The sequence below is a fragment of the Nematostella vectensis genome, chromosome 12 (genome assembly GCF_932526225.1).
Source record: "Nematostella vectensis chromosome 12, jaNemVect1.1, whole genome shotgun sequence".
In the NCBI taxonomy this organism is placed as follows: Eukaryota; Metazoa; Cnidaria; class Anthozoa; order Actiniaria; family Edwardsiidae; genus Nematostella; species Nematostella vectensis.
In genome coordinates this window covers 10,510,156-10,532,889 of record NC_064045.1, presented here as the reverse complement: position 1 = coordinate 10,532,889, position 22,734 = coordinate 10,510,156, and the positions used below count along the sequence as shown (strand labels likewise).

The following is a 22,734-nucleotide window of genomic DNA, read 5'->3' as shown; positions in this document are numbered from 1 at the left end:
TTATCGGGTATTTTTACCCGATGTTTTATTGGGTATTTTTACCCGATGTTTTGTATCTACCCGATTACCGGGTACGGGTTGGTTTTCTTATCGGGTATTTTCATTTACCCGTTGTTTTACCGCCGTGGCCCTAAAGCTCAATTGGTCCCCATCGGGTATCTTAATATTACTGCCGTGGCCCTAAAGCTCAATTGATCCAAGATACCTCTGCCATGGGTCGAAACTGTTTCTGTTGCGCATGCGTGAGCGTTAATAAGCGACCGACGTGCCAAAACCCGTACCATCGCGCGAAAGCTGTCAATATGCTAATATGTTTGCATGGGTTTAGTCGGAAATCATGAATCAAACTCCGGTTAGTTCTCCTCTTCGAAAAAAGAAAACAACTGTTCAATTTCAATCACCTAAAACGTCACTAAAAAGATTGAACAACAAACGCAGCAAAGACGAGTTTTGTCTTGTTTGTGGGATTAATTTCAAGACATCTGGGCAGGCGAGTTTCTTCAATGTAAATATCGCACAGTTGGATTCGAAGAAAATGTTACAAAACTTTTTGGTAAACTTAGATCAGCTATTCCCAGAAGAATATGCAAAACCTGTAAACGGAAGATTGACTCGTTAGTCAAAAGAGAGAAAATTCTGAATGAAGATAAGGCATTGAATGGCTTCTTTTATAATTCGTCGCGTGATATTTCTACGGAGGACGCCGTTTCGAATGCGGGCTTATTATCCCGCAGCGGATATACGTTTCATGCATGCGCTAGTCATTGTGGGCTCAAATAGTGGCCAGTAATTAATGAACGGAGCATGCGCTCTGGATCTCGTCCACGATCGTGGACGGCGGTTTGATCAAACGAACTTGCGACCCATGGCAGAGGTATCTTTTCCTCGCGAACGCCAGCCAAGCGAAATACAGAGAAAAGAGGCCTCTGCTAGCAGGGAAGCTCTCTATGACAAGAGTCATCAAATTGTCATGTGACCCATAGTCCCTAATTTGTCAGGTTAAAGCGGTTAAAATCAAGAGTCCTCTTGTTTAAAAACTAATTTAAACCACGCAGTGCATGTTGCAGTGCTCCAAAGGTTAGTGAAAAAAAAAGTTAGAAGTCCCATTTTTAGGTATGGTTGCAAATCAGACAGCCTTCGTTACATCAACCGTATGCTAGCTCAAAGGTAAACCCTCGTGAGCCAACTAAGAGGTCATCAATGACAATTAATTTTATAATTTAAAATAGAAGCTTTACGACCAGAAAGGCGTAATGTGCCATTGAAATTGTTGTGTGTTGTTGTGAACAATAATGCGATAAATTTTAGTGAAGGAAAGAACCAAATACGTCCGATCTTCAATATTTCTAAGAAATGATCATGTTAATGTGAACGATTTACAAAGTTTGGCGATCAGCTTAAAAACTTTGAGTAAAACAGCCTCAAACCCCTAAATACACTGTTCGGTCGCATTTCTCCTCAGAAGCTCTCTTCCACCATATCTATATTTTTAGTGCGTTTCCTGAAAAACATTTAAAAGAGTTCGGCTAGAAAAGTTGCTCACGTTCAATTTTGAAATGTTTCAAATTTTGTGCTCAAGTACAGGCTTGGGTTTATTATCATGGAGCTAGGTAGAAAGCTTGATAAGTTATCTCATCCCTGTGAAACGATTACTTAAAATGGCGTCGCATGGAATCGAGGACGCCGGACAGTGGCTTATGCAAATGAGCATCTTTTCCGTAGACTGAAGGAGCTCCTAGATCTCAGGCCATATTTATGAGTGACAGTTGATTTCTGACTATTTGCTAGGCTGGAAACCGGACATTGTTTGTCTTGAAGCCTCCCGAGGTCGGCTGAAAAGGAGACTAAGTGAAGCCATGATTTTTGCACATACAGAATGTTTCTAGCACCGTGAGATGGCAAATTAACCATAATAAGGCGTCGGTCTTTTATCTATTTCTGGGAAAATGCCCTCTTTTAGGGGGCATTCAAGGGCGTCTTCAACGAATAATAACATAACAATAAATGGCTGTCGTTTTTCTACAAAAGAGCTTGTGGCGAGCGCGCAGGAAGCCTGTGATATTCTAAAACGTTAGGGACTAGTCTCCATTGTCAAGATGGCTGCCGCTGCCGCTGACAGTGCTGAAAAACGCAAGACTAGTTCCAGTACCGCGCGGTTAAACGCGCCTTTTTACCGGCGGACTGTCGCATTTTGGCGAATGCTAAGAAAACGAGACCAAACATAAGACTATAATTTTCTTTATGACTCCTTCATTATCACACAATTCTGTCATCTTTTGTACAGTATGGATTTAATGCTGTACAGTTAGTCAAAACAGCAACTGAAGTCAGCCTCTCGTACCTTTACTCGAACGATTCAACACTACGATTGTGCTTGTTTTTGCCAGAACACTCGCATGCGCATACGTTATTCTCCACTGTCGCTGCCGCTGCCGCCAGCAAAATCGTAGGAGAAACCACAGGGAGCCCAAGCTCACAGTTAGTGTTTTTTTATGTAGAGTGAGGAAGGGGTGACCGAATTTTACGAAACTTCAAAGAGGTGATTAAAATGATCACTTCTAACCGCTCGGTGAGTTTCGTGTGTTTTTATTAGAATTTCCCACAAAACCCATGGTTTACGTGGAAATTCTCGTTTAACAAAGTTCTAAAGCGACAGAAAATCGAAAAAATCGTTAAAGCGGACTCCCAAATATGGAAATGAGTTTTTTAAACAGGATCGAGTGATATGTGAAAAAAATCGTTCCCAATATGGGCGACAGAGAGATTGGTGAAAGCGAGGCATATGGATTCTGACAAGAACGGTCATTATTATACTCTACTCCCATTGCCAGATTTGAGAGTCTGATAAATTAAAGCATGAAGATGTGTCTCATAGAATTTTAGAGCTCCAGTTTACTCAAACCGTCCCCAGTTTCTTTCCTGACATAGATGGGAAGCGTGTGTTTTTACCAAGCCACACAATGGGGGAGTTTTCAAAAGATGCCGAACAGGTGTTTAGAAAGCGTCATCGCTCGCAAAAAGGGAAATTTAAAGTGCATATAGATAAATAGGCTACATTGTATTTTGAAAATGCTTGTAGGGAAGACCTTTCGAATATCTTTACTTTTTATTTATTTGACGTGCGCGGATCTAAGAATAAGTCTGATCTGTTTACAAAAAAAACGCAGAATACTGTCGCCTAAATTATAAGACTGAGGACATACAGCTTATACATAACGCACTTACATGCTCTCTTGACTAACTCTAATCATTTTGTGATCTTAGAACAAAAATTTGAAATGTGAGAAAAAAGGTCTTAAACGATCTAATCAGAAAGTAAAAAAAAACCGCTGTGTTTTCACAATTACATGACTGTTTAAGCATTTGTATTGCTATCAAAATATTTTTTTAACTTTTTCTTTTGTTGTGATCACCAGGGGTTAAAGATAACTAAAGAGATACGTTTAGTTATCCACACAGTAGGGCCCAAGGCTTCCTATAAGCATTGTACTTCGGAAAGATTGCACTAAGCGTTACTGCCGTTTTCATATATGCTGCGAACTCGTTCCAGCTGCTAGACCGTCATTCAAACTAACCAAGATACGTTTTGTGCTTTTTGATTTATCAGTGCCTTTTGGAGAGGCAGCAGGTGAGTGTAAACCATTTCCATGTTGCTAATGAAAACGCTTCAAGGATTTCTAATAACAGAATTCAGAAGGCAATTGAGCTGTTGGGAATCGTAGAAGAGAGCTCGCAGGGTAAAGAAAGCCGCGCAGTAAGCTGCTCCCTTGCTTGTACACACAACACTACCTCAGAGGCATGGCTTCCTACAACTTTTCGTGCTACCATTTCACTAAATCGGTGCAAGAAGGCCAGATAACAACTCCGAGGATTATTTCGTTAGCCCTCTTTAACAGTTTGACTCTCTTACCAACAATGTTTCTGAATGCTTTGATTCTCATCACCTTATGGCGAACACCAGTACTTCACACACCTCAAATGGCTCTTCTCGCGAATATAGCGCTGTCCGACCTCATCGTCAGCATCGTTGCTCAGCCGATTACTATAACACTTCTTGTTTTGGATTTGAACCCAAGTGCCAGGCCAAAGGCTTATTGTGCTATCTCTATGGCGCAACTAATCGCTACAACACTTTTCGGGGGGGGTTCCCATTTGGGCATCACCGCATTGACGGTTGATCGATTTCTGGCATTAAACTATCATCTTAGATATCCTTCCATCGTTTCAATGCGAAGAGTTGTCAGTGTGGCTGTTATATTTTGGGGGGCTGCGGTGTTAACGTCAATTTTGTGGATCATTTTTGGGAAAACAATCTTCAATATTAGTGTGTGTGTCATGATGACGTTGTGTTTTGTTACGATAGTGAGCTGTTTTTGGAAAATTTACAAAATATTAAAAAGACATAAGACACAAATTAATGCTGTGCAGGTAGAAACTGACATCCCTAATACCCATTCGATCAAAAAGTACAAGAAATCAATAACAAGTTCTTTGTATATATACTTTACATTTATCCTATGTTCCACACCAACAATGGCTGTTCTGATTTACGAAAGCCTCGTCGAAAATAAGAAGTTATCTCGAACACTTCTTAGAGTCGCCGTTACTATTCTATTTACAAACTCCCTTTTGAACCCTGGTATTTATATGTGGAAGATGAGAGACCTTCGGATGGCCGTAAAACAAACATTGCATAAAATGAGACAGTGGTTTGGTCCTAGAAGCACGGGACTGGAACAGATGCGGGTTGCTTGGAAAACATAACCAAAGCTAAACTTTTTAAAGTGCAAAAGGGGCAAAAGGACAACACAGAGTTTGTCAGCATAAATTTCATACATAATAAAGCCCCACAATTTTCTGTATATAAGTTATTGTTGGGTCTTGTTGTTGTTGCGGTCCCGTAACTACATTGCATAAAATGAGAGAATGGTTTGGTCTTAGAGGGAAAGGACTGACGGGTTGCTTGGAAAATATGAAACCAAAGATGAACATTTTAAAATAGAAGCCTTTTATCATAAATACCATGCACAATAAAGCCCCAGAATCAAGAATAAAACCCCTTCTGCAGCGGCGTAGCCAGGATTTTTAACGGAAGGGGACCCAAAAGGCATTTTCTCAATAGGCATTTTCCCTGTACTTTAAATAATGTCTCATTCATTTACTGTGATTTTGGCTGCTAGAAAGGGGCGGCTCCGGCCCCCATGGGCCACCCCCTGGCTACGCCCCTGTTCTGTAGATTTGTTTTGTTGTTCCCGTAACTATATTTCAAACAAGGCTGCACTCGAAGAATCTGCGTATCTAAACCCGCAGTGCTTCATGGTAAATAAGCAAACGAGCGTAAACAAAATACAAATCCAGGTTTCAAAGCTGTAGAATTCTATTTCATGTTCTTATTTTAGATACCAGGATTCAGCCATTTAGTTACCAAGGGCCCCCGAATGGTGTTTGACGAGCACTTGCGAGCACCCCGTTTTTTATGTGAGACCGAGCATTTTTAGCTGTTGAATAAATCGAGCAGCGAGCAACATCACAAAATACAAAAATGCGACGGAACGCATTTCACAGCACGGCGGAAAAAACTGCGTGAGCATGTGAACATTAGCCGAAAACTGCGAGCGCATGCGAACATTAGCCGAAAACTGCGAGCGCATGTGAACATTGGCCGAAAACTGCGAGCGCATCGAAATTTATATACCGCGGATAATGATATACCGGACATGGATTCTCGAGTGCAACCCGCTCATTTTGAAATAGGTATAGAAGGTTTGGTGGAAGGATGCAAATTTACAAAATGTTGACCAGGCATAATCCACTTTTGGGTAAAAAAAAACGCAACAAAAAATTGGGGCTATTTGGGGTTGTTTTCTAATGCTCCAAGGCCGCGGTTCCAGAGCTCCATTTTTAACGAAAATGCTCGGTGACGCCCCTTACGAAGCACATATGAACAACATTTTTACGTTGTCAATAACATCATTTTCGTAGTACCCTTTGAAGGAAAGACAGAAGGGGGCGGGGGGCGGAGATAAAAAATACTTTGTTTTGTGCTCCCGAATTTTTTTTTCTTCCGCTGCCCATGATGATCGACAACCTTGTTGTGTGATTCGAGGGACCTTGTTGTGTGGATCGAGGGGTTAGACAGATTGAGCGCTGTCGTAGATTATCTAAAAAACCTGCATTATCCTACTATCAATTTTACAAACTCTCGCTACTTTGCTTTGACAATCTACCTTTACTTGACAATTACTTCAATTTATGGCAAATAATTTTTATGTCTGTAATCATGTGCAGAGATGAAAAACTACGTCTGAAACTACGTTTCTTTATTGATCTGCAAATCTCTTTACTGTTAGACCCCATCCTGCGTTCTCTAGACACGCCCGACTGTGGTTATTACAATTCTCTCACAATCGACTCTTTCAACCATTGATTCTCGAACACAAAACAAGTCTAGCTGCAAAGCAATTAAAATTTGATCTTGTCCCCATTCAGAGAATAAACCTTCAATTATCCCCTTCTTATGCTTTAACTATCCCACTCATAGAAGTCTTAGACAACTATTAAATCTTATTTTTCCAGATTAAAATACCGTGCACGGAATCCAGGTGCAATACGGTACTTTGCAATTGGTTTTGTTTTTAACTTGGAATGTTAATAGTGATGTCACATGCTGTTGCACAACTCTCTCCCACTCATACACACCGACCCCTTGCAAGAGAGAGGGCATTTGTGATCCAAAAATGCTCAAATCTGTCACACAAACCCACAAAAAATCAGTTAAATAACTTCAAATCTTTAATCTGAATTACATCAAACACTCGTTACGTTGCGTGGTTGAAGTCAAAGGAAAGATATTCCTATGTGAAGCTTCTTTTTCCTGGAGCATATATGTTATTGAAAGTCGTGCTTGTTGTGATGGAGAAGATGTCACGCAAGCTTTTAATCATTAGCTTATGCTGGTTTACTATTACATTACCATAGGCCAGTACTTCTAAATCCTTACACGTTTACACTGCCGCAAATAAGCTCGTGTTCAATGCCATGGCGTTTCGCTGCAGTAAAACCAGCTAAGGATTTTTCCTTCATATCCTATGGATAGTTTTTTTTCGTCATGCGGGAAGAGTATAGTCTCGAGTATTGTTTTGACATAGGAATTTAAACTTTCACTTGGAGTTGTGTGCACATCGATGCTTGACCTCCATAACCGGTAAGAGAGAAGCCCGTAATATTTGGTAGATCGAAAGAATGAATGAATGAATGAAATCTTACCAAGAGCAAAGCATCGTTTATATTATTCTATTCTAGGGTAAAAATTGTCTTTGGCATAAAGAACTCCTACAAAACTACAAGCTTTCACAATTACCTAGTCCATATTCCGTTGGGATAGGAATTTAAAAATATATGCAAGAGATATCTGTTTTACAGTATTTTAAAGATTATCTGTTACAGTTAGAGCTGTAAATAGTTTTAGGTATAATGATTGTACAATTTGTATGCTTTAAATTTTGCTTTTAGGAGGTGTGTCAATTATCAAACTTATCGAGATTAATTTAACATAAACGAATTAAAATTCAGTGATTATTCATTAAATTAATGCAACAATGCGGCTTTATCGGTCGACAGAATTCTGACTTTTTCCTGTGGCATTTCGAAGACGGATGCACAATCGCTGCGGAAGTTTTCGAGAAGGAAATTTATCGAATGTTGCTTGATGATTCGTGTGGTTCTTCTACTTGTTGATAGATATGAGACAACGCAGATTTTCCAATGATAAAAATGGTACAGAAAGAATAAATATACCAAGAAAATCACCGAGTGATTACGCTGATGGTAAGTACAAAACACGGTACTCAAATATATGATAGCCATAGCTGTTTATGTTATCTATTTGTATTATTTATCTAGGGCCTCGCAGTAAATCAAATTTAATGTAGATTGTAGATTTAAATGTTATATCAATACACCGAGGAAATATTATTGCCTATCTCCGATACATCCTAAAAATGTGTTTTCATTTTCGCAATTTGAACTGCATTATATGTGTATTAGCATTCGTAAATCTTTCTCGCCACAACTATTTCTTTGATGTTTATCGCACGTTGTAACAGTCACGTGATAAACCTGTTTAACTTGTTTCTGACAAATCGGATAATACCCTGGGAGGATGATTAATTTTGGAAATCACAAACCATCCCCCCTCCCTCCTCCCCCATGACACCTATCTCACCACCTATCTCAAAGAGAGTGCAACTTGAGAAATTGTTTCAAGGCTATTGACAACAATACAACCCTGCGAACCCAGACTGCAAGTGCACGAATCACGAATCTGCTCGTTGCTCGATCTCACTTGGACGTTAGCGCAAGCGCAGCGCACGTAATTTCCCGATTCTCACTGGAACGCAAGCGCAAGAGGACGCGCAAGAGAACGCAACTGCTTGATTTTTTTGCGCTTGTGTTTGACCGATTCTCACTTGTGTTGCGCTTCGGCTTGCGCTTACATCCAAGTGAGAACCAATCTTAATGAACATTTATGCCAGCTTTTAGAGAATCTTTGTTTTGTAGAAATTCTCATCTAAAACGGCGAAGTATCACCATAAAAGAATATTTTGCATCTAACCGACAACCTATAATGAAATAGCTATATATTTCGACTTTTAATAGGGAACCTTACAAAACTCACCCCTCACCAAACCCAAATACAGCCGACTGAACTGCATCATATGGGTTATTCATGTCCCATCTCCCCCGATAAACTCAGGATTTGCCCCTCAAAGTGGTCAAAGGATGAAGGCTTCCTTTTATAGCTTCTTGTACCCCAACCACCAAAACAACTACAGTTGATTGATGTACAGAAGTAAATACAAGGAAAGTGAATTATTTTGTCGAATTAGCTGAAGGTTGGGGTATTCGAGAGCTCATAAATTCGGGAGTTAACTCTATTTCGACTTGAACTTGAAAGTCAGTCAAGACATCGGAAGATCACAAATTCATTGCTGATACTACTGTTGTTTCTCTCTCTTTTCTGAGCAATTCAAAAGGGTTCAGTGGATGAGTGTTGTACACAGATTCACTCGTGGGATGTAATCCATTTGCTAACTTAGCAAAGAGAATAAAAGTTTTATTACCTTCTTAATACTGACGTAAAAGGAGCCTCTGAGTATAGTCAGTTGTTTTTAAGACTTCTCTATATTTACAGTTCCTGTATCTGTACTATGGAAACAGTCCCCCCCCTCTTGTATGAAAGCGGTTACTACTATCGCGTATCTCTTCTTCTCATATAACCACATGGGGATTCCCCAGAGGTTGGGACCCTAACATCCGGGACACCTCCCACTAATTTCATCCTTCCCATATGAGGTTACTTAGAGGTGCGGGCAAGGTAACTTTTGTTAATAATTTCCAACTGCTAAACTACTTTCTGGGTTCCGTCATTCAAACTAACTGAATTACATTTTTTGATTGATCAGTGCTTTGTGGAGAGGTGGGGTGGTTGAAACCCATTTCAGTGGAGCAAATGAAACGCTTCAAAGATTTTTGACGAAAGCCGGAAGGCAAATTAGCCGTTGAGAATCGTCGGCGAGAGTTCGGAGAGTGTTGAAAACCGCAGTTACAATAGTCAACATAAGAATTTCGCGAAGGCGTGAGGCAGAAAATATATTTTGCGCTAAAATCATACATTTATTTGCTGAGAGCACAAAATTCAAGTTGGAACGACTCTCGTTTATTCTATTCATAATTCCCCTTGCCCCCACCCCCTCGTATTGTTCATATGGATTTGATGACGTCAGAGCCAGACTCAGACGTCAGACTTCACGAGTCAGACTTTCAACGCCATAAAGATCTAATAAATGACGCAATATGTTTTTCTGTAGTTGTGAAAAATAACTAGTGGCTATCTAATCTCTTAGGAACTTTATATATGTAATTTATCATATCATCAAAGAATTTTCGTAATGTCACTTATCAACGTAAAAGCAATGGCTTCAACATTCTGAAAATAATGTATTTTCCACTGTAAGTGGCTCTCCCTTTGTCAATTTATGAACATGAGTATGTCATTCTATTGCCGAATTATTTTTCTCTTTGAATGACATGAGTTATTTCCCTAGAAGCCATTTAACTGTTTGAGGAAAGCCATTTGAGCGTCACTTGTGTTTCCATTCTACATATCATACACAATATAGATCATAGACACCAAAAAACACAACACAAGCTTCATACATTTTGCGGAGTAGCTTTAAAATCGTTTAAGACAGATTCTATGAATTTCAGTGACTCTATGTAAATGAAGAACAGTAGCGCAATTGTAAACAAAGCTATAAAGTTTCTAACTTTGAAACGTTATCACATGAACAAAGAAAACACATGTAACCAGTTGTCACGTCTTGGATCTAACGAGAATATATCTTTATCGTTCATGCAAACAGAATAAGCATATTATCGAGAATGAGTATACGAGAACCCGTTTGACTTAAATCTTTTATTTCAAAATGGACTCGCGAAATAAATATACTATAATAAAAAACGGCTGTATTATTCCTAGTATTGCCATTGTCACGTAGAGCCGTGTCTGTCTCGTCAACAAAGTCCTTAAACGTAAATGCATGAGATCATTGCCCGTTTTAGACTTTGTTAGCAACCACCTTCCACTTCAAGCACATTCCCACAAAGTGTAGAATACCTCATTATCGTTTGCATGCTGGTTTACTAAACGTTTCACAGGGTAGGTACTTTATTTTTTTATACATAACATGATTTATTTTTGCATCAAATATCTTTCGACATTATCTAAGAAAACCTTGGGTTTTGGTTTGATTTCACGATTGATGCCAATGATGAAAAAGTTCAAGAGAAAAAAAAAATTTTTTTGTTCATGCACAGACATTCGTTCGCGTTCTTTATTGAGGTTGTCCGAGAAAAGGCTCTTGAAAGGGAAAAAGAGTATTTAAAACAATAGCAAAACCTGAAGCAGAAACAAAATACCTTTGCATGTTTTACAAACAAACAATATGAAAAATGTATTTTTTTCAAACCACTTTCAAATTAACCAAGTGGAAATTTTATAAATAGCGCCAGCCACTCTGTGACGTGGAAGCCATCTTTATATGGTCAAAGAAATTGATAATTTTTGTTTACGTTTCGTAGGATGCTTTGACCCATGATTTGACCTATGCTAAGCAACATCGTGTTTTTCGCCCGGTAGCAACGCATTTGTAACAACCGATAACTTTTCAATGCGTTAAATAAATTTTATGATGTTATACAACTCCATTTTTGATGAAATACTTGAATAACAATGAACTATTTTATGAACTTCAACTTATTTTGCCATATAACTATAATATTACATCACGTGCAATGACCTGGTAAAAAATGGGCACACTCTTTTTATAAGAACCTCCAGCCTGAGACTTCATCAGGCTCAGATATCAGAAAAATATAGATTTTTTAGTTCTGATGATTTCTAAAATGCAGGATCAAACTGTTCTCATTTGTGTAATTCTCTTACTAGTAGTTCATTGGGTTTTATATTTTTATACACACTGAAATTTAAGAACACCGTTAAGAACATTATTCAACAACAACACACTTACTTTAATAAAACGCATGACAAAAGCTCTCTCTTAATGTTTACCCTTTCGTAACTGCCTAACCTATTTGTTTCCACGGTAACAACGCACCGTATTTACACACAAGACTGTTATATTTTAAAATTACCTTTTATCGTCTGATCCCGAAAAAGTTTTCATCCGGAAGTCACATGCGACGCGTCAGGGTAAACGCCTAAGCTCTCTTCTTACTTATGCTCTCAAAAGATCAAACCAATAAGTTACGTTAATAACAAGTTTTACTGTGATGAATGGTACTACTATTTTGTATACCCGACAAACAGTATAGTAAATCTAGGTGTAACGATATTCGAAGTTTATGATGATGAATGAAGAAATCGGTAATGATGGCAATGATGACGATGATGATGGTGGTGATAAAAGATAAGAGACGGAAAAGGAAAGGGAACAAAACAAAACCACGAAACACAGGGGAAGCCCCTTGAGAATTATGGCAAAACAAACTATCCTGGCACTCTTTCTAGACAAAAATATTGACTTTAACAAGCAATATTATTTTTGGCTAATGTTATTAATGTTTTCCGGCTTCTAAAAGGATTTTGGCGTAAAAATTTATACTCGGAAGCCATATGAGTGCTATTATGCAGCCAATGAGAATCGCTCTAGTTTGACGATATGTAAATCATGACGTCACGGCTAAACCCACCATCCGGGAAAGTGGATGGATGTATCCGCTGCCTTGCCCTGAGCGAGAGCGAAACAGTCATGAAATTTGCCCAGATTTGAACACGGAGATTATTACCGAAATCGGAGAACCTCGGAAACGGGTAGTACATGAAATCCACCATGGCTTGGGTGCCTCAAAACGAGGAATATGCCGAGCCAATCGCGGCCATTGAATCGCAAGAGCTAACACATCAGCAGATTTTGAATAACCGAGAAGGCAAGTCTTGCACGACGACTCGCTGTTGTCGTCGTTGGTTCCCTCTATGCACATCTTCGACTAGACGAGACTTTTCCCTCTAGTGTTATGCCAAACAAGGCTATTTTCCTTTGTGTTAGCTATGTCTCCTCAGGATTTCCTTGCGAATTTGCTCCCTGGTTATTGATTTTGTAGATAGATATTTGACGACGTTTCTTTCAATTTGCAGCGTTGGAAAGAAAATTACAACTTAGAAGACCACGGGAGCAGTTGATAAATCAGGGAATTATGCCTGGTTAGTCAAATCTGATGAGCATTTTTCTACTACACTGTGTTGCTTGCTAGTACGTTTGTTCTTATAGTTGCTTTTTGTAATTTTAGCGGCAATGACAGCCCCCGGTTTGCTGTCTCAAAAGTCTAAACTCGAGCGGGCAAAGGTAAGGACACTACGTGATGTAAGATTTTGAAATTGTGGTTTCTTTATTGATTGTGTATTGTTTTGCCTACTAGACTGGAGATCTACTACAAAAAAAGATTCGAGTTCGTCCAAATAGAGCACAGCTTGTACAAAGACACATTCTTGATGGTAAGTTCGAAAACACAAAACAAAGCAACATTTTGTAAACTCATTTCGATGAATTACACTTTAGAGATCATGGCTATAAATAACTGTGTGCTTAGACCTACAAAGTCAAACTTCTACGATGTATTGCACAGTTAGAATTATATTAAAAACTGTTAAAAATTCGGCAAACTGTAAAATTGGATGGATATGCAAATAATATTCGGTGTGTATATTTTTCACGCTTGAACTCGTTTTCAGAAGTTTCCGACATTCCTAAACAAAAAAGAAATACCATCACTGTGTCAAATCATTTTAAATAAAACTTCTCAATAAAACGCTACACTGCTTGGTTCTTATATTATTTAATTGGTTATTGTGCTTCGTACAAAAATTTGATCACTTCCAATTTTGTTGTAATTGTCTTTTGAACTTGGTGTACGTTTATTTATCACCCCTTTTCAGTTCTAAGGATAATAAACCATTAAATTATTCCACGTTTCTCCACAGATGTTTTAGTAACGAGACAAATCACGCTACACTGTGTACCTTTCTTGTTAAACTATTTGAGTTACATTTTAGTGAACCGAGAATTTCTATTTAAACCAATTTTTGTCTTACTAAACCATTCCTTTCGTACTGTCTTTGTTTACAACTGTAAAATGTAAAATATTATCATTCTCTGAGCTAAGCAGCTGTAAGCATTAGAAACAAAGACCTCTTTATAACTTTCTGGTTGCCTTGACCATAATTTTATTATACGAAACAGCCAAATGCCATAGTAGCCCATTTCTTTTATTAGGATTGGCTAATGGAAAATAGCAAAATATTTTTTAAAGTCTATAATATAAGGACAATTGTCTGGTTGAAAAATCCTTCAAACGTATTCTACTATTAAAAATAACATAACTGAGCAACCTCATGTGCTAATTTCTAAAAGCCTGAAATTAATCATCACCGATTAAAATGGATTAAGTTTTTTATTATTATTATCTTTACCATAAGAAGAGGAAGCTGGCTTTGATCAGTTGGTCTAAGAGCTGCAAATCCAATATAATTCATTTTTGTTTTACAAATATTCTCATTCCCTCGCTTTTTCCCTTCACCGCATTGATGAGATTGATTATCATGTTTTTATATGATATACTTATCTTGCATATTTTCAGCTTCTACTCACTTTGGGTATTCAATAATAGTTCCTACAAAAAGCAAAACCAATGTGCTGATCTTTTTTTTTTCCATTTCATTTTAGACACCTCTGTTGGTGTTGACCCCTCACTGATTGCAAAGCAGATCCAGCTGAAAAGGAAAAAGTTGGAGGATGATTTGAATGACAAGCTCCTTGCAAGACCAGGTCCTTTGGAGTTAGTGAAAGAGAACATTTTAGAGGCTGGAACTGCAGTAGGCCAAGCTGTCAAGGAGGGAGAAGTTGATTTTACGGATACAACCAAATCTGCCCTCTTACAGCCAATTTCCCCTGACTCTGAAAGCTCTCCTATTCCATCGCCTGATACCATTCCGCAAGCTCCCGTTGCTACTGCAAAAACAGTGTATGAACCATGCATGGGTCAGAACTCAGTTTTACAAGCTGTTTCGCAATTGCAACAGTTGTCGGAAGGAACAACCATTCCTACTGTGTCAGAGGCTCAAGGTGTTAAGAAGGAAAGGAGAAAGAAGGCGGCAAAACCGAAATTTAAAAAGTATAAATATCATGAATATAGGCCTCCCAATGGGGAGGTTGAGAAGAGCAGTTTGCCGATGGACTCGCCCTATGCACTTATGTTACAACAGCAGCAGCTATATTTACAGCTACAGGTGTTATATCAGAACTATCCTTGTCAGTTTGTTGGGTTACCCTCTATTCCAGAGAATTCTACTAAGAACACTACCTCTAATAATAATAATAATGAGGAAAAACCAGTAAAGATTGAAGATATGCGGGTTGTTGATATGCGTAAGGAACTGAAACTACGTGGACTTCCAGTGTCTGGTTCAAAGACTGACTTGATTGAAAGGCTAAAGGCTTCTAGTGAAGAATCTGCAGTGTCGTCCCAAATACTTGTATCTTCTAGTAGTCCTAGCATTATGGCAACTTCTGGTTCAGTGAGTTACTCAGATGCACCTATTAACGTCTCTTCTGCAATGACAAGTCACGGTCAGCTTTCAAGGTCAAACTCATTACCACTAGAAAACCCACACGTACAACAACTCCAGATGCAACTGATAGCTAATAACCAAAAGTTGAATCAGCAATACTCTACCATGCCAGAGGAGCTGCAAAAGCAGTTGCAACAACTACAGTACCTTAACCTCCAGATGCAGCTACAACGGCTGAACGTTCAGCAGCCACAAGTGACCTCTGTCCAGACCACTTCCCCCATGCAGCAACCAGTCATGCTGAGCACCCAACAGATGCCGTCACCCAACACAAGCATCAAACAAGAGCCACAGCCACCAGAAACCTGTATATTCTCACAGCAGCCACCGCCACAGCCTGCCATAAAGAAGGTGGCATCGTCACCTCAGTTCTCTTACAACCAGACGCCTCTCTTTGAACAATCGCAAAGTTATGAAGAGATGAATTTCCACTCACCAGAAAGTCCAGCTTCGGGGCTTGTTCTTCTTCAAGCTGAGGCGAATAGACTTAATCATAGTCCAAGCCACAGTGAGCAGGATTTGCGGCAAATTGAGAGCACTGATTTTAGCATGGGTTGGAGCCCTAAGTCACATCAGTCACAGGATGTGCCTTCTCCAAATAGCACCTTTATGGTCACTACACAGGCTGATGCACAGGCAAGGTTGCTGGATGGTGCAGGTTTTATGCATGCCAAGCCTAAGATGGAGTCTATGCAGAGATCGTATTCAAACTCAGAAAGGAGTCAAGTGGAGGATGGCAAAACCGCATTGTCAGGAATAACAATGGAGGCGAAACCAAGATCTAATTCCGAGCCACCGCAACCATTCAGCCATAAACGATCATCATCACTGCCATCTGGGGTGTTTTTTGTTGATCATATTCAGCCACCTCCGAGCTACGAGGCGCATATGGCGGGCTTGATGCAGCGTAAAGTTGGACCAGAGTATTCATCACTGCAGCAACAGCATCTACAACAACAGCTGCAGCAACAACAACTTCAGCAACAACAGCAATTACATCACCAACAACAGCAACAGCAGCAACTTGCAAAGAGTGATGACACTGATATGGACACATATCAAGAGCAGGAAATCACTCAGGAGCTACAAAGGGTAAAAGTTTATTTAAATCTTTTTACAGTAGATATTTATATAGATGTGATAAAAGAATTTGATTCAATTCATGTTTATTCGTCACACCTCTCGCTGTCTTGAATTACAGGTTCAATTTTTCGATTATACTAGCAGAATTACATTAAAGAAAAGGATTTGTGTGTGACAATGTGCTGCATTGTATGAGTTAAGCTCTCTTTTTATGGTGAGCTCTCGCTACTACAGGCTTCCTTTTCAAGGACCATTACAGGTTTTAGTTTTTGATAACCAGAAATGTTTTTTAGTCTTTCTTTTGTTTTTATATTTGTCGGGGATTGTATTTTAATGCACAATAACCAAGTGCTTGTAATAGTTGCGGGTCCATATATATAGCAAGACTTGACTGTAATAATGCCCCCCTAATAGTGGACTTTAATAAGGTGTTCATAAAAAACATACTGTCTGTAAGACAAGAGATGACTGTAATAAGGTGTCCGTAAAAGCAGGGTGTCGTTAGACAGGAGTTGACTGTAATAAGGTGTCCGTAAAAGCAGGGTGTCGTTAGACAAGAGTTGACTGTAATAAGGTGTCCGTAAAAGCAGGGTGTCGTTAGACAAGAGTTGACTGTAATAAGGTCTCCGTAAAAGCAGGGTGTCGTTAGACAAGAGTTGACTGTAATAAGGTGTTCGTAAAAGCAGGGTGTCGTTAGACAAGAGATGACTGTAATAAGGTGTCCGTAAAAGCAGGGTGTCGTTAGACAAGAGATGACTGTAATAAGGTGTCCGTAAAAGCAGGGTGTCGTTAGACAAAAATTGACTGTAATAAGGTGTCTGTAAAAGCAGGGTGTCGTTAGACAAGAGTTGACTGTAATAAGGTGTTCGTAAAAGCAGGGTGTCGTTAGACAAGAGTTGACTGTAATAAGGTGTCCGTAAAAGCAGGGTGTCGTTAGACAAGAGATGACTGTAATAAGGTGTCCGTAAAAGCAGGGTGTCGTTAGACAAGAGTTGACTGTAATAAGGTGTCCGTAAAAGCAGGGTGTCGTTAGACAAGAATTGACTGTATCTGCCAAGGATGATATGCACATAATCTATTTGTAAATGTAGTTACTGACAAAAATAACTTGTGGCTGCCAAAAGCCCTAGATCAGATCATCCTAACTTTTTTGTTTAGCCGTAGGGAGCGTACAGTATAAGAAGAAGGGGGGGTTCAAAATTTTGTGTCTTGGGATATCTTACACTTAATTTTCGCGACATCACAATTTCATGATTTTGAGATGGCGATATTTCGCAGCAATTTATTTTCATGGTTTTGCTATTTTCGAAAAAAAAAAAACAGGTCACTTTATTTTCGCTATTCTACAATTTCGGGACAATAACTTTTTAAAATCGTTAAATTCGCAAAATTAAAGTGATGCAAAACTAAAGTGTAATAAAGTTATTTGAAGCACTGCCCTGAAATAAGCATTTGCAGTACTTTCTCTATAAAACTAGTCATTATCATTAGGAAAATACAATTTGCTCGCTTTGTTGCATTATTAAGGCCTTGGGACGCTTTGTGATGCAGTATAATGTTTGAATGTGTATACAGTAAAGTTGTAAGAAGTCTTCTGGTAATGTAATTGATATTACATTAATAAAGAGAACAAGGGCTCTCATTAATGTTGTTTCCCATTTGTGTAGGCAATGATGAAACAGCAGGTTGGACTAGATCATGATGAAATTCTAGAGATACTTGGTGGTAAGTTTTCATTTGAAAATGCTAGTTCTGGCCTTGAATGCATTTATGTATGCCAGCATTTCAGGTATATTCGTATTTTAAGTGTCATTTTCTAGACACAGAGGAAGATGTAATTTTAAAGAAAACAAATGGCCGATTTGTTAACAATTTTTGGCACTGCTTGTTTATGTGACTGCTACTTAAGTCTCTCTAGACCTAAACATTTGGTGTTACGTTTAAACCAAGCAAAAATCACTAGTTAATATCTAGTCTAATTTCCATCTCAAATCCTCCTTTCAATTGACTCTTTACTGTTACGCTGTGTCATTACTAAATGTACCATTTTTCTCCAGCTTCCATAAGCCCAACATCAGAAGCAAAGGTGCAAACCTCCCTCGGAAACCAAGTCACAACCAGCACAGCAATTGCCAATCAAATGTCGCCACACAATCCTATGACGAACCACCATCACCTGCCCAACTTACAGATCCCCAAATCCCCTAGCACTGGATTCCTGGGGACCCACATTTTGCAGAATCAACCAATTCAAGCACGGCTCTCTAAAAGCTGTGAGGATGTAGCTGGGGTCAACCTAAATTCCAATAAGAACAGTATGCAGATATGCAATGATGGAAGTTTCCCGGACTTTGAAGCCATGATTATGAGTCCAAGCTCGCCGATGAAAATAGACAATGATAATGACTACCAGGGTATTATGATGCACCCTACAAATAGCATCCCAATTCCTGGGTCAAAAAATGATAGCCTTAGCTGGCTGGACTTGAACAATTCTCCTATCATCACTAGTACATCTCCAGGATCTCATACGGATGTGACCTATGCCACAAGGGGTGCACCGCCCGCGTCCTTGTATGACACATCGCCCAATCTCTCAAGCGAACATTTTCCTATGTCCTTGTTTGAGTTGGATGGGGGATCTGGGCATCTGCCACATGATTTCCCAGAGGCCATGGATTTCTGTGTATAATGACAAGGTGGTCCTTTTTGTTATCAAAAAGTTGTGGTAAATCTTAAGAAGGATAGCTTTATTTGTGTAGTGTATTTTCTGGTTTCTTTTTCGTTTTTCAAATGTATTTAGCGGCTCATGCACCCAAATGAGTATGAGTAGGGAAAAATTAAGGTTAACAGTGTCTCGCATTTGATAGGTTTTTTTCTCTGGGGTTATTCAAGTCTAAATTTTCGGTGTTTATTGTTTGTTTTTAGGGTGTTTGGTGAATTGCAGTTACTTAAACAATTTTGTCCTGTTTATCCTAAAGTTTTATTTTTTACTATTTCACTGTTTCAACAACTCTAATGTCAGCAAGTTTATGACCTGAATCACTTTCCATTTTTATTTTGGTAGTCATTTAGGTGTCTTTGATGTTATATTATTTTGGTCCCTTTTACAGGCACAGGTGAGAAATCGCAGACAACATCTGTACTCTAAGCAGAAGCAAGCACCTATTGTTATAACTAGGCCACCAACCACCATTCTAATTAATTTGGTTTAAATTGTGTAAAAAAATTAGAACTGTGTTTTTGTGCTTCAATAACACAGGTGGTTTTATCAAAACACTTGCATTTTAGAGATTATTAATATTTTCACTACTTTCCTCAATTTCATTCCAATTCATAATACTCCTCAGATTGATCACAACTAAAATATAAAACTCAGTAACCTTGCAAGAACAAGCAATTTGATTGGTTGAGAAACTCGGGATAAAATGCAATATACACCTCCTAGGAGGTGGATATTTTCCTGCGCCCCTAAAATCAAGCAAAATGGCGGGTGTGACAGCGATTTGCAAGTGTTTCCGAAAAGAAAATTGCTCTAAAGATTGTTTTATATTCTAAAACAGCGGATAGTGGCTTTAAAAATATCTACCTTGAGCCTTCGGCCCTCGGTAGATATTTCGCCACTATCCACCTCAATGGAAATGGTATAATTGATAAATATTCGTGTAGGATAATAATTATCCATGTATTGTTTACCCATTAAATGGTTACATCAAAACAATATAAAATTAAACAGTTTGTTATTTTTCAAAATGTAAACCTTCAGAAAAAACGTCAACATTTTTGTGAATCATAAATCATCTTCAAAGATGTTAAAAGTTTTGCAGTTTCATGCAAAAAACTCACTTATATAGTGTGTTTGGCATACATAAGCTTAACATGAATTAGTTGAGCTAAAATCAAGGCAATTTTCAAGCACATTGATTAGATAAGGTCCAATTTCCCTTTTTGCTTTAATTGAACGCAGCAATAAAAAAATAAGTCTAACTCCCTTGCCTAAACTATGAACTAGTGCAAACTTTTAAAAGGTTTGGACTTCATTTAAACTTTGTTAAAGCCTACATGGTGCATAGCAAAGTTTGCTAACATCTGACTGTGTTCTTGTATTTTTCTTTCTTTTAAAAAAGAAATATGAGCAAGTTTTCCTGCATATTGCAACACATTTTTTTGTTGCATTGTGAGTTGTGAAAAAAAAAATGCCTACAATACCTACTTTTAGCAACTTGCAATGTAATGTTTTGTTGTGTTGCTATTTGCATGAAAAGAACTAGAACTAGAAGCATTGGTTTCTAGTTTTTACAAACCAGTGGGAAAAAATTGTCCTGTGTATTGTGTTTCTGGAACCTACATTGCAATTAGCAGAGAAAATTTGGTGTTACTTGGCCTTTAGCCCCTGGCGCAAAACAAAGGAATGTATCATTCAGTAGCCACTAGGGTTAATTGTTTCTTGTTTTTTGTTTTTTTAGGATTGAGGTTGAAACATTCATCATAGTTGTGTTAGCATTTTATAAACATTTTTGTTTTTTGCTCTTTATTCTAATTTTATAGTTGAACCAATTAAGACGTACTAAGCTTGCAGAAAAACAAGACATTTTTCTAGTTAATTGATAAACCCCTGATATTTAAAATATGGCTTTTTGCTTTGATTGAACACTGAATTAGTTTTATTATAAAAGAATACTTAATAAGAACCATGATTTTACCAACTATAAACCTCCCTACTTATTTCACGTTAATCTTTACTTACGTTAATTGTACCTCAATATAACAACTCCAAAGATTCTTGGACTGCCTCTTGTTATACGGAGGTTCAAGCATAGCCGTCTAAAGTTATCCAAAGTTTGTTTAATATTGTACAAAGTATACATAGATGTAGCCCTATAAACAATATAGAATCTAGTTTTCCTTGTTCTCCTTGAAAAATACAGCCAATTGTAATTGCGAAAATAATGTTACAAGAACCTGGGGAATGTACAAATTGGTGAACTGATATTGTAGAACTACATTAAAACATGTAAATGATGTCACGGTGTTCTACTTGCTTTTCTCTATCAAAAGGTTAATTTGCTTGACATACTCTAGTAACTAACTATGACTATAACTAAATTTTCTCACGTTGCACAAAGGCTCATTATTCAACAGTGAAATGGTATTTATTGTGTAGTTCCAGAAAATACCCATGCCCCCCCCCCATTAAAGGGATTGGTAATTCAAGGGGGGTGTTCAAACGCCCAAGAATTCCCAGAGGATCATTTTTCAACAGTGAAATGGTATTTATTGTGTAGTTCCAGAAAATACCCATGCCCCCCCCCCCATTAAAGGGATTGGTAATTCAAGGGGGGTGTTCAAACGCCCAAGAATTCCCAGAGGGGAGGGGGGGGGGGTAAAATACCCTTTTCCCTTAACAGTTACTGTATTTTTTTTCCAGAGGGGTGGGGGGTCATACCTCCGACCCCCTCAATAAGGGGGTATGGATATTTTCTGGAACTACAGATTGTGCACAAAAAGGCTCAGAATTCATGGTGTTTTAAATCTATTTGAAACCATCTTTTAGCTATGGCTCAGTGGTAACTTTTCGAAGGGGCTTCATTTTATTGGTGCGCAAAGGCTCCACTGCTTATGGTGCGGCAAAGGCTCAATTGGCCACAGCGCAGAAAAGTTCAATTTCTCACGGGGCGCAAAGGCTTAACACACGGTGCGCAAAGGCTCAACACTCACGGTGCGCAAAGGCTTAACTCTCACGGTGCGCAAAGGATCAACACTCACGGTGCGCAAAGGCTTAACTCTCACGGTGCGCAAAGGATCAACACTCACGGTGCGCAAAGGATCAACACTCACGGTTCGCAAAGGCTAAACTCTCACGGTGCGCAAAGGCTTAACACTCACGGTGCGCAAAGGCTCAACACTCACGGTGCGCAAAGGCTCAACTCTCACAGCGTGCAAAGGCTTAACTCTCACGGTGCGCAAAGGCTCAACTCTCACGGTGCGCAAAGGCTCAACTCTAACGGTGCCGATGGCTCAACTCTCACGGTGCGCAAAGGCTCAACTCTCACGGTGCGCAAAGGCTCAACTCTAACGGTGCCGATGGCTTAACTCTCACGTTGCGCAAAGGCTCAACTCTCACGGTGCGCAATGGCTAAACTCTCACGGTGCGCAAAGGCTCAACTCTCACGGTGCGCAAAGGCTCAACTCTCACGGTGCGCAAAGACTCAACTCTCACGGTGCGCAAAGGCTCAACTCTAACGGTGCCGATGGCTTAACTCTCACGGTGCGCAAAGGCTCAACTTTCACGGTGCGCAAAGGCTCAACTCTAACGGTGCCGATGGCTCAACTCTCACGGTGCGCAAAGGCTCAACTCTCACGGTGCGCAAAGGCTCAACTCTAACGGTGCCGATGGCTTAACTCTCACGGTGCGCAAAGGCTCAACTCTCACGGTGCGCAAA

The 22,734-nt window shown here is 39.1% G+C and overlaps 2 protein-coding genes across 4 annotated transcripts; both read left to right on the top strand.

Moving 5' to 3' along the window:
* The first annotated feature begins 3,434 nt into the window (after positions 1–3,434).
* LOC5501804 (melanocyte-stimulating hormone receptor) lies at positions 3,435–4,864 on the top strand. The gene has a single exon (XM_032370104.2). The coding sequence runs from the start codon at positions 3,799–3,801 to the stop codon at positions 4,762–4,764; it is 966 nt and encodes a 321-aa protein (XP_032225995.2). The 5' UTR covers positions 3,435–3,798; the 3' UTR covers positions 4,765–4,864.
* A 2,090-nt stretch (positions 4,865–6,954) lies between these two features.
* LOC5501797 (myocardin-related transcription factor B) lies at positions 6,955–21,314 on the top strand. Of its 3 annotated transcripts, none has more exons than XM_048719889.1 (8): positions 6,955–7,204; positions 7,741–7,827; positions 12,719–12,784; positions 12,871–12,926; positions 13,000–13,075; positions 14,304–16,300; positions 17,959–18,016; positions 18,349–21,314. In XM_048719889.1, the coding sequence occupies exons 2-8, from the start codon at positions 7,743–7,745 to the stop codon at positions 18,981–18,983; spliced, it is 2,973 nt and encodes a 990-aa protein (XP_048575846.1). In that variant the 5' UTR covers positions 6,955–7,204; positions 7,741–7,742; the 3' UTR covers positions 18,984–21,314. The 3 variants fall into 3 exon arrangements, with proteins under 3 accessions (XP_048575846.1, XP_048575847.1, XP_048575845.1); XM_048719890.1 differs by having other exon boundaries at positions 7,621–7,827; XM_048719888.1 differs by lacking the exons at positions 6,955–7,204; positions 7,741–7,827 and adding an exon at positions 12,114–12,510 and having other exon boundaries at positions 18,349–18,990; positions 19,405–21,314.
* Positions 21,315–22,734: the final 1,420 nt, after the last annotated feature.

Excerpts from the sequence above, each read along its gene's own strand:
- LOC5501804 (XM_032370104.2), top strand. The coding sequence starts at position 3,799 with ATGGCTTCCTACAACTTTTCGTGCTACCATTTCACTAAATCGGTGCAA.
- LOC5501797 (XM_048719888.1), top strand. The coding sequence starts at position 12,402 with ATGAAATCCACCATGGCTTGGGTGCCTCAAAACGAGGAATATGCCGAG. Across the intron at positions 12,511-12,718 it reads GATTTTGAATAACCGAGAAG|CGTTGGAAAGAAAATTACAA; the intron begins GCAAGTCTTGCA and ends TTCAATTTGCAG. Across the intron at positions 16,301-17,958 it reads TCACTCAGGAGCTACAAAGG|GCAATGATGAAACAGCAGGT; the intron begins GTAAAAGTTTAT and ends CCATTTGTGTAG.